General features: G+C 44.4%; 1 protein-coding gene across 1 annotated transcript in view; it reads right to left on the bottom strand.

The window, feature by feature from the left end:
- The window catches only part of LOC128698149 (uncharacterized), a 428,958-nt gene that overhangs the window by 167,775 nt on the left and 244,315 nt on the right, over positions 1-16,868 (bottom strand). The window contains exon 4 of the mRNA XM_070098535.1: positions 2,443-2,575. Within this exon, the coding sequence (XP_069954636.1) occupies positions 2,443-2,575 (133 nt within the window). The remainder of the gene's footprint in view (positions 1-2,442; positions 2,576-16,868) is intronic.

Raw genomic sequence — 16,868 nt, 5'->3', positions numbered from 1 at the left:
CGTTGTTTACCTCGCTGTCCAAGTATTTCTCTCGTGTTGGCTTGAAATTTTACAGTCATTTGACCAAATTTCTTTCATCTAACCATGGGTCCTAAAAAGTTAAGTTCAGTGATAAAACAAAACAAATTGTATCAGTAGTTCAGTGATACAACAAAAAGTAGTATCAGTTTAGTTCAGCAATAAAGTGTAGCATTAAGAGTGAAGTAAGTAAGTTTAGCAATTAAGCTATAGAAAACGGACGAAACGAAACTAACTCCTCCAATGTTGTTGGAGGTTTATAGGACCACTGACGACATACACCGCACTAACAATCTCCTTCCCTAAACCTCCGCCACCAACTCTGCTCCAAGTTTTTGATCGTAATCGTCCACGACCCTTGGGAACTGTATGTGACACACTTCCTGAACGTAGGTGACGACGCCTAAACGTACGCTTCACAGGGGAATAATGTACATCATTATCACTCGAAGAATCGTCTAAGGGCATAAAATCAATCTCATCATCACTTATATCACTGTCACTATCATCACCAAAACTGCGACACTGGCCACCGCAGAGGTGCTTGGCTGAGGGTCATCTGGGTTATCATCAATATTTTCACTAATTCCTCCATCATTAGTGACCACATCGGTGTCAAATCAACTAAACTCGAGGTCTCCGATTTTTTCCATACTGCGCACACTGAGTGCGCAGACCAATTCTTACATGGCTCAGGCCCATCATGCCAAATTTGAAAGCAGGAAAAATAAATCGTTGATCTATGTTTGGAACGCTAGCGGTAAGAACACAGATCTAGATTTGGACAGTTAAGGGGCTAAACGGTTCATTATGTATCTGTGTGATGATGTTGCCATGAATACTCACCAGGTACTTGCTAGGAACAACGTAAATGTTTCCACAATAAACAAATCGTCTATCAAAGACTTCACGATGAAATATAGCCCCACACCTCTAATTTCTACAGCAGATGTCTGCACCATCCCTTGTGGGTACTGTCCCAAGAAATTTGTAAGGAAAACAGGCAGAAAACTTTCGGTCTGCCTGAAGGAACATCGAAACGCCAGCAAAAGAAACAAGGTACGCATGTGTCCCCCACGGGGACTCCAAGGGACATTTGATGAATTGGAATGAAGGACGACTCTTCATCACGGAACAAGATCTTAGACGCCGGCGATGTCTAGAAGCCTCGTCAATCACCGTCACCGACACCATAGTACATAATACTGGAAACTACAAAATTTTAAAAGCAGTAATACACTTAGCCAGGCAAAGCATCACCTACCTAACAACACAAGAGTCACATCACATGACTTAATTGTCCAGCTGTCCTCATCCCAATATGGCATTTTTTCAGGACACTGTGTGTTACACCCAACTCTCCGCTTGTTTATGCTATCATTTTAATATCTGTGTTTTAGATGTTATATCAGGGTCCAAGGACCGAAATTTTTTCTAATAAATATTTCGTTTAAAAACGGGTGTTTGCTCAATTGCTTTTAAACCACATATTGGGTGAACACTACACATTCTGGTAGTACACAGCAGTTACGTAGAGGTGACAGCACTTACTGAGAGTACACGAAAGTTACGTAGGGGGCGCAAGAGTTATGTGGAGGCCACAACAGTTATGTGGAGGCCACAACGGTTACGTGGAGGCCATAACAGTTATGTAGAGGCCACAACAGTTATTTGGAGGCCACAACAGTTACGTGGGGCCACAACAGTTACGTGGGGGCCACAGCTATTACGTGGAGGCCACAACAGTTACTTTGGGACCACAACAATTACGTGGGGAACAACACTTACTGTCCACGTTAACAGGTCGTCCACAACACTTACCGGGAGGGCACAACACTTACCGGGAGAGATTAACACTTAACGAGAATCAGCGAAACTTTCCTCTAAGTAGAAACAGTTACTGGGAGGCAACGACATTTTATGGGAGGTAGAACACGTACCATGGGGAAATAACACTTACCGGGAATCCATGACACTTTCCTAAGGTGTGACAACACTTGCTGAGAGTCAACACTACTTCCTAGAAGACCACAACACTTCCTGGGAGGCCACAACACTTGCCGGGAGGTTATACCACATTCTGAGAGGCCGCAACACTTAACGTGAGTTCACAACGATTTTTGAGAGGTCGTAACACCTGAGAAGCAACAACACTTACTGACAGACCACAACACTTTCTGGGAGATCACAACACTTTCTGGGAGATCACAACACATTCTGGAAGACCATAACACTTACTGGAAGGCTATATGACTTATTGGGAAGTCAAAAAACTTACTCGGAAGCCACATCACTTACTGGGAGGCCTAAATACTTACTGGAAAGCCACAACACTTACTGGGAAGCCATGACACTTACTGGGAAGCCATGACACTTCCTGGGAAGCCATAACACTTACTGAGAGGCGAAAGCCACGACACTTACCAGGAGGCCAGGAAGAGGTCAGCATATAATGACAGCATTGGACTGCGGCTTCACAGCAGCTTCGCCACTTGGCTCGCCCAACGTCACCCCTGAAGGTGTTCAACAACACCTCCGACGTGGTCACTGCCGCCTCCTGTACACAAGGAAATGAAAGGCATGTAGCAGTGACACCCACGAAGCGGTGAGACTTACCCAAGTATCAGTGACACGCATGAATCAGTGACATGAACGTAGTAGTATCATACATGTTGCATTGACCTGTATTTATCAGTTATGAACAGCTCGCTCTTATAAGTGACACACATGTAGCAGTGATACATACATGTAACGAAACTATGGAATACACTTTTCTTTAACATTTTTGTCAAACATATAATCGTTACTTCAGTACCTCTACTGAACATATTTACACTTCTTCACTTCACCTATGCACAGAATTACTCATTATCAGTACATCTACTGACAAATTGAGGCTGGTGAGAGATATCTTGGGTAGTACTAAGCTGCCTGTCTAGAACAAAAATAAATTACAGTTCTTTAGAGAAGATATTTTTTAGAGAAGTACCATGCAGAGGGTGTGATCAGGTCAAGATCTGGTAAACTGTCAGACTTGCGTCCAGCACTAGCGAACTCTCACATCTGATTTTGTAAGACGGCATCCTTACTATCTTCAGAAAATTACAAGATCAAATGCAGATATATTAAATTCTCTTATATTAATTTCGCCCATACAAATATAGAAAAATGTGGCTTGTTTATTTTGTCGACTCCAGTATCTCAAACTGTACTAGAGTTAGCTTGTGCTTGTAAATATAGTGGACCCCCGCATAACGATTACCTCCGAATGTGACCAATTATGTAAGTGTATTTATGTAAGTGTGTTTGTACGTGTATGTTTGGGGGTCTGAAATGGACTAATCTACTTCACAATATTTCTTATGGTAACAAATTCGGTCAGTACTGGCACCTGAACATACTTCTGGAGTGAAAAAATATCGTTAACCGGGGGTCCAATGTATATTGTAGTGATATACTGCCTCTTGTATCTCACTGTCTCAGTGCCTGGCTCCTCGGATCTCACTAACCCGCCACTTTACTCCTGGTTTCGATGTACTGTATAAGTGCAACATTTATTATGTTACGTAAACAAATGCATGAGCCTAGGGGTAACATTATTAATATTATTATAATCAAGGGGAAATGCTAAACTCGTAGGCTTATACAGCGCCTATGGTAGGGATGGAAGGTATTCAGGCTTAATTCAGGGAACTGGAGCACAGATCAAATTCCCAAGATCAAGAGCCCCTCACCAGCATCAAGGAACCTCCCTTGATGGGCCTAGGGGTAACAGCCTTGTCTAGGGGCATTGAAAATATTAAACCAAATACACCAACCTGGGGCCAAGCTTCTTTCTTCACAAAAACTTGATGGTTAATATTTGTATTATCAGGAAGGGCAGTCAAATTCACTTTTATAAAAATATACCCATATTAATAATAAATTTACATATACAACATACAGCCTACCCTCTACATAATACATAAAACACACTAGTATACCTCTACCAGGTACTCACTTTAGCCTACATACAAAATACTATTACACAATCCCACTAGTACCGTGGTTCTAGTTAGTGGGGCTCCATGACACCCTCCATTACTCTCTGCCTGCCTTGTAGCCTGCAGGTAAAACACTTCATCTGTACTCTCCAAAACAGGCCCTCCACATACTACGACCTTAAAGGCAATATAATAAGAGTAGAAAAACAATAAAATATCCTATGGCCTAAATTTACCCAAAATACCACCCACATACTTAACCAAAGACCATGACTCCTTGTTCCATCCACCGCTATTCCGGTACTGACACACACACACACACACACACACACACACACACACACACACACACACATCCGGCCAGTGAGAGTGACCTTCAAGGCAGAAGCGACTCGGACCAGGATCCTGCAGGAGAAAGCACGATTAAGGGACATGACGGCATACAGGAAGGTGTATCTCGACCGCGACAGAACACAAGAAGAAAGGAAGAAACTGAGAGAGATGGTACAAAGGCGAAAGGAGGAAAGAGAGGGGATGGAGAAGACAGACAGGAGATCCCAGACCCAGGAAGAAGATCAAATACAGCCTCCCTCACAACTTTCTATAGAAGCCTCCCAACCAGGTCAACCCTAGTGCAACCAAACACTCTAAATCAAAACACCCATGCCACATCCAATGCCCCCACCCACTACATTACAAACTTCACCCCCACAGCAACAACCCATAGTTCCTTACCAGGTCTCCCACTTCCCCAACCCCAATATACTTCCCAGACCACAGTCTTAGAAAAGAAGTTGAAGGTGTGGTATACAAATGCAGATGGAATAACAAACAAGTATGAGGAGTGGCACGAAAGAATCAAAGAGACATCCCCAGACATAATAGCACTCACAGAAACAAAACTCACCAGAATAATAACAGATTCAATCTTTCCATCCGGATATCAAATCCTCAGGAAAGACAGAGGGAGGAGAGGGGGAGGAGGAGTTGCACTGCTCATTAAAAACCAGTGGGTTTTTTAGAAAATGGAAGGAATGGATGGCATGGGCGAAAGGGACTACTTAGTAATAACAATCCAGTCTGAGGGACATAAGGTGATAATTGCAGTAATGTACAACCCACCACAGAACTGCAGGAGGCCAAGAGAAGAATACGATGAGAGCAACAGAGCAATGATCGATACACTAGCCGAGGTGGCCAGGAGAGCACACATGGGGGGAGCAAAGTTACTAGTTATGGGTGATTTCAATCACAAGGAGATTGACTGGGAAAACCTGGAGCCCCATGGGGGTCCCGAAACATGGAGAGCCAAGATGATGGATGTGGTACTGGAGAACCTCATGCATCAACATGTTAGAGACACTACCAGAGAGAGAGGAGAGGATGAACCAGCAAGGCTGGACCTTGTATTCACCACGAGTAGTTCGGACATCGAGGGTATCATGTATGAAAGGCCCCTGGGAGCTAGTGATCATGTGGTTCTGTGCTTCGACTACATAGTTGAGCTCCAAGTGGAGAGAGTAGCAGGAATAGGCTGGGAAAAACCAAACTACAAAAGTTGGAACTACTCAGGCATGAGGAACTTCCTTCAAGACATTCAGTGGGAGAGGGAACTGACAGGAAAACCAGTACAAGAAATGATGGACTATGTAGCAACAAAATGCAAGGAGGCAGAGGAGAGGTTTGTTCCCAAGGGAAACAGAAATAATGGGAAGAACAGAACGAGTCCTTGGTTCACCCAAAGGTGTAGGGAGGCAAAAGCTAGGTGTACTAGAGAATGGAAAAGGTACAGAAGACAGAGAACTCAGGAAAATAAAGAAATCAGCCGAAGAGCCAGAAACGAATATGCACAGATAAGAAGGGAGGCTCAGAGACAATATGAAAATGACATAGCATCAAAAGTAAAGACTGACCCGAAGCTGTTGTACAGCCACATCAGGAGGAAAACAACAGTCAAGGACCAGGTAATCAGACTGAGGAAGGGTGATGGGGAATTCACAAGAAACGACCGAGAGGTATGTCAGGAGCTCAACACAAGATTTAAAGAGGTATTTACAGTGGAAACCAGTAGGACTCCAAGAAATCAGAACAGGGGGGCACACCAGCAAGTGCTGGATGAGGTACATATAACCAAGGAGGAGGTGAAGAAGCTGCTATGCGAACTTGACACCTCAAAGGCGGTGGGACCAGACAATATCTCTCCATGGGTCCTTAAAGAGGGAGCAGAGATATTGTGTGAGCCATTAACAAAGATCTTCAACACATCATTTGAAACTGGGCAACTCCCTGAGGTATGGAAAATGGCAAATGTAGTCCCAATTTTTAAAAAGGGAGACAGACATGAGGCACTAAACTACAGACCTGTATCACTAACGTGTATAGTATGCAAGGTCATGGAGAAGATCATCAGGAGGAGAGTGGTGGGGCACCTGGAAAGAAACAAGTGTATAATTGACAACCAGCACGGTTTCAGGGAAGGAAATTCCTGTGTCACAAACCTACTCGAGTTTTATGACAAGATGACAGAAGTAAGACAAGAGAGAGAGGGGTGGATCGACTGCGTATTTTTGGACTGCAAGAAGGCCTTCGACACAGTTCCTCACAAGAGGTTACTGCAAAAGCTAGAGGACCAGGCACACATAACAGGAAAAGCACTGCAATGGATCAGAGAATATCTGACAGGGAGGCAACAACGAGTCATGGTACGCGACGAGGTGTCCGAGTGGGCGCCTGTGACAAGCGGGGTTCCACAGGGGTCAGTCCTAGGACCTGTGCTGTTCTTGGTATACGTGAACGACATAACGGAAGGGATAGACTCAGAAGTGTCCTTGTTTGCAGATGATGTGAAGTTAATGAGAAGAATCGAATCGGACGAGGATCAGGCAGGACTACAAAGAGACCTGGACAGGCTACAAGCCTGGTCCAGCAACTGGCTCCTTGAATTTAACCCTGCCAAATGCAAAGTCATGAAGATTGGGGAAGGGCAAAGAAGACCGCAGACACAAAATAGTTTAGATTGCCAAAGACTGCAAACCTCACTCAAGGAAAAAGATCTGGGTGTGAGTATAACACCGAGCATATCTCCTGAGGCGCACATCAATCAGATAACTGCTGCAGCATACGGGCACCTGGCAAACCTACGGATAGTGTTCCGATACCTCAGTAAGGATTCGTTTAAGACTCTGTATACCATCTACGTCAGGCCCATACTGGAGTATGCAGCACCAGTTTGGAATCCACACCTAGTCAAGCACGTCAAGAAATTAGAGAAAGTGCAAAGGTTTGCAACAAGACTAGTCCCAGAGCTACGGGGATTGTCCTATGAAGAAAGGTTGAGGGAAATCGGCCTGACGACACTGGAGGCCAGGAGGGTCAGGGGAGACATGATATCGACATATAAAATACTGCGCGGAATAGACGAGGTGGACAAAGACGGGATGTTCCAGAGATGGGACACAGACACAAGAGGTCACAATTGGAAGTTGAAGACTCAGATGAATCAAAGGGATGTTAGGAAGTATTTCTTCAGTCATAGAGTAGTCAGGCCATGGAATAGCCTAGAAAGTGATGTGGTGGAGACAGGAACCATACATAGTTTTAAGGCGAGGTATGATAGAGCTCATGGGGCAGGGAGAGAGAGGACCTAGTAGCAATCAGCGAAGAGGCGGGGCCAGGAGCAGTGACTCGACCCCTGCAACCACAAATAGGTGAGTACAAATAGGTGAGTACACACACACACACACACACACACACACACACACACACACACACACACACGCACACAGATGGGACACAGACACAAGAGGTCACAATTGGAAGTTGAAGACTCAGATGAATCAAAGGGATGTTAGGAAGTATTTCTTCAGTCATAGAGTAGTCAGGCCATGGAATAGCCTAGAAAGTGATGTAGTGGAGACAGGAACCATACATAGTTTTAAGGCGAGGTATGATAGAGCTCATGGGGCAGGGAGAGAGAGGACCTAGTAGCAATCAGCGAAGAGGCGGGGCCAGGAGCTGTGACTGGACCCCTGCAACCACAAATAGGTGAATACAAATAGGTGAGTACACACACACACACACACACCTCCTGTTCTGGCTACTCTAACTGACCACGACTAATACGCGTCCGGTTTCACAACAAATCCTCTCCACCAACATAATTTTAATGGATGTTTTTTTATACATATTTTCTAAAATGCCCTGGAGTATACCTGGAGTATACCTGGAGAGGGTTTCAACACCCCCACGGCCAGGTCTGAAACCAGGCCTCATGGTGGAACAGGGTCTGATCAACCAGGCTGTTACTGCTGGCCGCACAAAATCAGACGTATGAACCACAGCCCTGCTTGTCAGGTACAGACTTTAGGTGCCTGTCCTGCGCCTTCTTGAAGACAGTGGTCTATTGGTAATCCCCCTTATGTATACTTTGAGGCAGCTAAACAGTCTTGGGCCCCTGACTTATTGTGTTGTCTCTTAGTGTAGTCGTGGCGCCCCTGCTTTTCATCTGAGGAATGTTGCAACTACTGCTGAGTCTTTTGCTGTCGTAGGGAGTGATTTTCGTGTGCAAGTTTGGTACTAATCCCTCTAGGATTTCAAAGTGTATATTATCAAATATCCTTCTTGCCTGCATCTCCGGGACTTAAACAGTTCCCAGTAATTTGGGTGCTTTATCGTACATATGTGCGCCGTGAAAGTTATCTGTATATTTTCCAGGTCAGCAATTTCGCCTGCCTTGAAGAGGGCAAACGATTCGAAAGAGAATTACCATGGGATTGGCGACCCTATTTTTGAAGGTTCTCATTAGCCATCCTATCATTTTTCTAGCAGATGAGGTAGATAGATTGTTGTGGTTTTTGAAGGTGAGTTCCACTTAAATTATCGCTCTCAGGATTGCTCCTTATGCCAGGGGGTTTCGTGATGTTTCGGTCATGTTCGACCAGAGTCTGCAGACTGAGCATCATGGTACGTCCGTCGCGAACGTCGATCATTAACAAATTAGGTCTGCCGTCGGTATAACTCTCAGCTGCTGCATACAAGTATCGTTATAGGACAGGTGCTCTAGTATCCTGAGCGATATAACATCTGTAGTAAGGGAGTAGGCATGTGGATTCATTTAGGTATGTGGGCACATGTGTGAGCATCCTGGGATAGCCCAAAAGAAATGTAGAGTGACTTATTGAAGTCCTAACCCGTCTAGGTACAGTGGTACAAGGTACACAAGGTAGACATAGGTGGTTGCAACATGACTGCATCTAGTTTAGTGGTTTATTGAATCAGGTTGTTGGTAACATTATAAAGATGATGATAATAATAATGATAGGAATGGCATTAAAATTAAAAATAGCCTAGTTATTATAAGAAAGAAAGCCTGGAGGTTACCTGGAGGTTATTCCGGGGATCAACGCCCCCGCGGCACGGTCCATGACCAGGCCTCCCGATGGATCAGGGCCTGATCAACTAGGCTGTTACTGCTGGCAGCACGCAGTCCAACGTACGAGCCACAGCCCGGCTGATCCGGCACTGACTTTAGGTATCGTCCAGCTCTTTCTTGAAGGCAGCCAGGGGTTTATTGGCAATTCCCCTAATAAACCATACCCCCGGCCGGGATTGAACCCGCGGTCATAGAGTCTCAAAACTCCAGCCCGTCGCGCTAGCCACTAGACCAGCTAGCCACAATAAGATTCATCCAACTAGGTATATTTCTACACCATAGGAAAGTTAGCACAGGCACCTCTGTGACCACAAATGCAAGTTTTTACAGACGAATCTCCAGCTAGCGTGGCCGTGACGAACTCTAGCTCAAGTCCCTTCACTGCCGTCAACATGACTTAAGAAATCGTAATGACACGATTGCAAATAAACCATACCCCCGGCCGGGATTGAACCCGCGGTCATAGAGTCTCAAAACTCCAGCCCGTCGCGCTAGCCACTAGACCAGCTAGCCACAATAATATTCATCCAACTAGGTATATTTCTACACCATAGGAAAGTTAGCACAGGCACCTCTGTGACCACAAATGCAAGTTTTTACAGACGAATCTCCAGCTAGCGTGGCCGTGACGAACTCTAGCTCAAGTCCCTTCACTGCCGTCAACATGACTTAAGAAATCGTCACGGCCACGCTAGCTGGAGATTCGTCTGTAAAAACTTGCATTTGTGGTCACAGAGGTGCCTGTGCTAACTTTCCTATGGTGTAGAAATATACCTAGTTGGATGAATCTTATTGTGGCTAGCTGGTCTAGTGGCTAGCGCGACGGGCTGGAGTTTTGAGACTCTATGACCGCGGGTTCAATCCCGGCCGGGGGTATGGTTTATTTGCAATCGTGTCATTACGATTTCTTAAGTCATGTTGACGGCAGTGAAGGGACTTGAGCTAGAGTTCGTCACGGCCACGCTAGCTGGAGATTCGTCTGTAAAAACTTGCATTTGTGGTCACAGAGGTGCCTGTGCTAACTTTCCTATGGTGTAGAAATATACCTAGTTGGATGAATCTTATTGTGGCTAGCTGGTCTAGTGGCTAGCGCGACGGGCTGGAGTTTTGAGACTCTATGACCGCGGGTTCAATCCCGGCCGGGGGTATGGTTTATTTGCAATCGTGTCATTACGATTTCTTAAGTCAATTCCCCTAATGCTTGATGGGAGGCTGTTGAACAGTTTTGGGCCCCGGACACTTATGGTGTTTTCCCTTAGTGTACCAATGGCGCCCCTGCTTTTTATTGGGGGCATTTTGCATCGCCTGCCCAGTCTTTTACTTTCGTTGGGAGTGATTTCTGTGTGCATATTTGGGACCATTCCTTCCAAGATTTTCCAAGTGTAGATTATGATATATCTCTCCCTCCTGCGTTCTATCGAGTACAAGTCAAGTGCTTCCAAGCGTTCCCAGTAGTTAAGGTGCTTGACAGAACTTTTACGTGCAGTAAAGGATCTCTGTACACTCTCTAGATCTGCGATTTCACCTGCTTTGAATGGAGATGTTAATGTACAGCAGTATTCCAGTCTAGAGAGAACAAGTGATTTGAAAAGGATCATCATTGGCTTGGCATCTCTCGTTTTGAACGTTCTCATTATCCATCCTATCATTTTCTTTGCACGTGCGATCGTGGCACTGTTGTGATCCTTGAAAGTGAGATCCTCAGAAATAACTACTCCCAGGTCCCTTACATTATTTTTCCGCTCTATTGTATGGCCAGAGTCTGTAGTATAATCTGTTCTAGTTATTATCTCCTCCAGTTTTCCATAACGGAGTAGTTGGAATTTGTCCTCATTAAACATCATATTGTTTACCGTTGCCCACTGGAAAACTTTGTTTATATCTTCTTGGAGGTTAACCGCGTCCTCAGCAGATGACAGCCTCATGCAGATCCTAGTATCATCCACAAAGGATGATACGGCGTTGTGATGTATATCTCTGTCTATGTCTGATATGAGGATAAGGAATAAGATGGGGGCGAGTAGTGTGCCTTGTGGAACAGAGCTCTTCACTATGGCAGCCTATGATTTAACTCTGTTGACCACTACTCTTTGTGTTCGATTTGTTAGGAAGTTGAAGACCCATCTCCCCACTTTCCCAGTTATTCCTTTACCACGTATTTTATGGGCTATTACGCCATGATCGCATTTGTCAAATGCTTTTGCAAAGTCTGTGTATATTACATCTGCATTCTGATATTCTTCAAGTGCATCCAAGGCCATGTCATAGTGATCCAGTATGTGTGAGAGGCTGGAGCTACCTGCCCTGAACCCATGTTGCCCTGGATTGTGCAGATTTTGGGAATCCAGGTGATTTGCAATCCTGCTTCTTAGCACTCTTTCAAAGATTTTTATGATGTGGGACGTCAGAGCTATTGGTCTATAGTTCTTAGCTAATGCTTTGCTGCCACCTTTATGGAGTGGGGCTATATCCGTTGTTTTAAGTGACTGTGGAATTTCACCCATGTCCAAGCTCCTCCTCCATAGTGTACTTAGGGCACGTGAGAGGGGTTTCTTGCAGTTCTTAATGAAAACAGAGTTCCACGAGTCTGGGCCCGGGGCTGAGTGCATGGGCATGGTGTCAGTGGCTTTTTCGAACTCTATCGGAGTTAGGGTAATGTCAGAAATCTGGCATACATTTATGGAGTTTTGAGGCTCATTCATGAAGAAATCATTTGGGTCGTCAATCCTCAGACCGATTAGTGGTTCACTAAACACAGAGTCGTACTGGGATTTCAATATTTCACTCATTTCCTTGTTGTCATCTGTGTAAGTCCCATCCTGTCTGAGTAAGGGCCCGATACTAGATGTGGTATTTGCCTTGTTTTTGGCATATGAAAAGAAAGATTTTGAATTTCTTTCAATTTCACTAATAGCTTTAAGCTCCTCCTGTCTCTCCTGGTTCTTGTAAGAGTCATTTAACTTAGGTTCAATAGTTTCCACTTCCCTGGTCAGCGCCTCCTTTCGTGTATCGGATATTCTAGCACTCCTGAGGAGCTCAGTGACTCTTCGTCGTCTTCTGTAGAGGGAGCGTCTTTCTCTCTCCAGTTTACTCCTGCTCTTCTTCTTTCTTAGGGGAATATGCCTAGAACATGCTTCAGCTGCCAGGAAGTTGATCCTTTCAAGGCACTGGTTTGGATCCATGTCATTTAAGATATCTTACCATAGGAGAATTCACTCAAACATATTAACTAACACTGAGAGTATTTCCTGAATGTTCTGGAAGATTCTGTGACACAGGTTGACAAATGAGGGATTTTTCCCTCTATTTCATTAGTTAGAAGTTGTAAATGAAGGCATGTAATGATCGATAGAGTTCCACAGAGGCTATTGAAGAAACTTAAGGCACATGGAATAGGAGAAACTTTTTCCTGGGTAGAGGTATGGTTGATAAATAGGCAGCAGAGAGTTTGCATAAATGGGGAGAAATCAGAATGGCGGCACGTCACAAGCGGTGTTCCACAGGGGTCAGTGTTGGGCCCGTTGTTGTTCACAATTTACATAAATGACATAGATGAGAGAATAAATAGAGACATAAGTAAATTTGCTGATAACACCAAAATAGGCCGTCCAATTCATTCTAATGAGGACACTAGAGCACTCCAGGATGATTTGAATAGACTGATGCAATGGTCGGAGAAGTGGCAGATGCAGTTTAATATAGACAAATGCAAAGTTCTAGATGTTGGACAGGAAAATAAACATGCCACATATAAACTAAATAATGTAGATCTTAATATTACTGATTCCGAAAAGGATTTAGGAGTTCTGGTTAGGAAGTTGAAGATCCATCTCCCCACTGAAACCAAGACAACAGTGCCTAAGTGTTCCCAATAAAGCTAACAGAATCTTTGGCTTAATATGAAGAAGAGGTATAAATAACAGAAGTCCTCCTTTGTATGGACTGATGAAGCCACTGTGTGGCGCAACGTTTCCTCATTAAAGATACCCAAGTGTTGCACATGTGTCTAATTCATTCCCACATGTTGCATAAGTGTCTCAACATTCTCAGCCTGACTTCATCCTATAAATACTCGCGTACCTTCCACTCAGGCAGATCTGTTTGTGACTTGATGAAGTCCACTGTGTGGGAGAGACGTTGTCAGCAATAGATCAGATTGTACTACTTTTGTCTTTATATTTCCATTGTCACGGTATTTTATACCATTTATTCTTATATGTTGCGTGTCTCAATATTCAACTTGTCGGTTTTCAAAACCATTTATCACATGTGTCAGACACTGCAACATCATGGGATCTTGATATAAGAAATTCTTCAATGCTTGTCCAACATTTGGACGAAGACCTACTTAGATTGGTAGATGGTTCCACTATGATCCCGCCTCATCCTCCTTCCACTCACCTGACTACAGTATATAAGCAACTTCTGCAGCCATATTCTGCACTTTCTACAAGAGTGGTGAACTGAACACATTGATTCCAGGCTGAGAGACTGATTGCCCAACTCCTCTCCTTATCCATTTCTACTTTGTATTGGACTGATGAAGCCACGGTGTGGCTAATCGTTTCCTTAATAAAGATTCCCATATGTCGCATAAGTGTCTCAATCTTCATATATATATATATATATATATATATATATATATATATATATATATATATATATATATATATATATATATATATATATATATATATATATATGTCGTGCCGAATATGTAAAACTGGTCAATTAGCAAGAACTCATTTAAAATTAAGTCATTTCTAAAATTTTCACTTATACGTTTAAAGACATATTTTTTTCATTAATGTTAATGTAAAAAATTTTAATTTTGCACCAAAAGAATCTTAGAAAACTTACCTAACCTTATTATAACAAGAACAATTTATTTTAGCCTAACCCAACTAAATATATTTTAGATTTGTTTACAATAATTTAATACTAAACAAACACAGTGAAATATATATTTTTCGTTAGGTTCAGAATGATTTTGGCGAAATTATTGCATACACAAATTTTCACTTGTCCTATATGGCAAGATGAGCGTTGCTATTTAAGCCAAGATCGCAAGTTCTGCCTATTCGGCACGACATATATATATATATATATATATATATATATATATATATATATATATATATATATATATATATATATATATATATATCACAGAGTTGTGACAATCCTCTGCATTAGACAGTTGCTTCTGTTTCAGTGAAAGTGCAGTGTGCATGTTGGGATTTGGGGAGTAGCGGTGGTGAGGGGATACTGCCAGTGGTGGTGTGGAGGTTTTGCTTACATCTGTGTCCGGCCGGGGTCGTGGGTTGGGGGAGGAAGTGGCCGCTCACGACACCGTCATTGGATGGTGAACAGAAGAACACCTCAGTTAATAGTGTGAGCATGGTGATTAGTGTGCCAAATGGCAAGGTTTTTTTTTCTAAATGGAACAATAAGTGTATAACAATTAGCAAAAGTTCGTGAGTGATGTGCATCTTCAGCGAACACACAGGGCCACTTCCTCCGCCCCCTATCCCTGATCCCCTTCCCTCATCCCAGCCTAGGCCTACTGACTTCCTGACCAAGGGTGTTGCCGTTTAGTGTCCCACCAATTACAAGTTCCGCCGCTCGCTACTCCCCCACCCTCATCCCCCATGCATCCATGCTGTCCTTCACCCGTCACCCCACAGCTGGCGCCCTCCCACCCCCACGATATCAGCAATGTCACAAGTAGTCGCGGGTTCCCAGGAATCTTCACGACAGAGCCAAAGCCGTCGTTCACGAGGCATCTGCCGGGTGTGCTACAGGGAATGTGCACTCAATCCCTCAACTGGCAACATCCGTGCACACAATGGATGTCTAGGCTCCAGGAGAGCTCCAAATGAGAACAACCAACAGCCCCTCCCAGCAGACAGCGCTGACAGCTACCGTGACTTCACCTCTACAGAGGACCTCAAATCTGCAATCAAATTAACATCCACCAGGACTCTGACACACATCCCCAAAGCAGCTCGCCCTCAAGCTGCTAGCAAATTCACTGACCTTCTGAAGAAAGTCAACGATGCTCCTTCAAACAACAGATCCTGGCACAACTTGCTGCTTTTTGGCAATGCCTGTTTGGCTGTCCCACCAAGGAGGGACAAGTCACTAGCAACACATGTTATTAGGGCAATAAATGCATTCCCAAGGGATGACAACCTCGTCCGTCTCCCCCTAGGGCGACAAACACCCGCCGGGCAAATGCCAACAACAGGACACCCGAAGCCTCAAAAATCAGAGCCCAAATTAGCAAAAAAATAGAAGAGGGTAATACTATTGGAGCTCTGAGGCTTATAACCAGTGAGGATACCATCGCTCCCAAGGACGTCAGCACGGCGCAAGCTCTGAAGGACAAACATCCACCCAGGGCTCCCAGTACCAACATTGACCTCCCTGACATTGCAGCAGGCGAAGAACATCTAACCTTACAGGATGCTGATGTGTATAAAGCTGCTATGTCATTTCCACAGGGCTCAGCAGGAGGTTTCACCGGTTTAAGGCCTCAACACTTAAAACAAATACTCAATCCAGCACTTGGTGAGGTTTCAGAGAGGCTGCTGTCTGAACTCACCAAATTTTCCAACCTGTGCCTGGCTGGCAGTGTCCCAGAGGCCATCAGACCCCTTTTCTTTGGTGCCTCATTGTGTGCCCTCCGGAAAAAGGATGGCGGAATCAGGCCCATTGCAGTGGGTAACACCCTTCGGCGCCTAGTCGCCAAGGCTGCAGTAAGAAGGGTGAGTCAAGAGGCTGCTGCAATGCTGAAACCAACTCAGCTCGGTTTCGGCGTTCAACAGGGCTGTGAAGCAGCTGCCCACGCAGCACGAGTATATATCAAAAACATGTCCGATGAAAAAGCCTTGGTCAAATTGGACTTTGCCAACACTTTCAACTCAGTCAGAAGGGATGCTGCTCTCCAAGCAGTTTATAGAAACTTCCCTTCCCTTTATCCCTTCATAGAATCGTGTTATAGTGTGACTTCCAAACTATTGTTTGGGGACCATGAAATTGACTCATGTGAGGGCGTGCAACAGGGGGACCCTCTCGCCCCCTTTCTATTCTGTTTGGTCATCAAGGAAGTCACAGAAGCACTCTCCAGCGAGCTCAATATCTGGTTCCTGGATGATGGTACCCTAGCTGGCACAACAGAATCTCTCCTAGAGGACATCAGTAAAATTAAAGACATGGGAGAAAGCCTGGGCCTTTCTTTAAACCCCACCAAATGTGAAATAGTTTCTACCAATCAACAGATGATCCAGAATATTAGCGCCGTTTTACCAGGAGCACGAGCCATTGATCCAGCCAATAGCACTCTCCTTGGTGCTCCTCTTGGGTCCAATGCCATCGATCTGATCCTAGAAAAAAAAGTCTCAGACCTCCGGACGATGGAAAGCAGGATGAAA

This window comes from Cherax quadricarinatus, chromosome 63 (assembly GCF_038502225.1).
Source record: "Cherax quadricarinatus isolate ZL_2023a chromosome 63, ASM3850222v1, whole genome shotgun sequence".
In the NCBI taxonomy this organism is placed as follows: domain Eukaryota; kingdom Metazoa; phylum Arthropoda; class Malacostraca; order Decapoda; family Parastacidae; genus Cherax; species Cherax quadricarinatus.
Note: the sequence above shows the minus strand (reverse complement) of the source record. Positions and strands in the feature narration are given on the sequence as shown.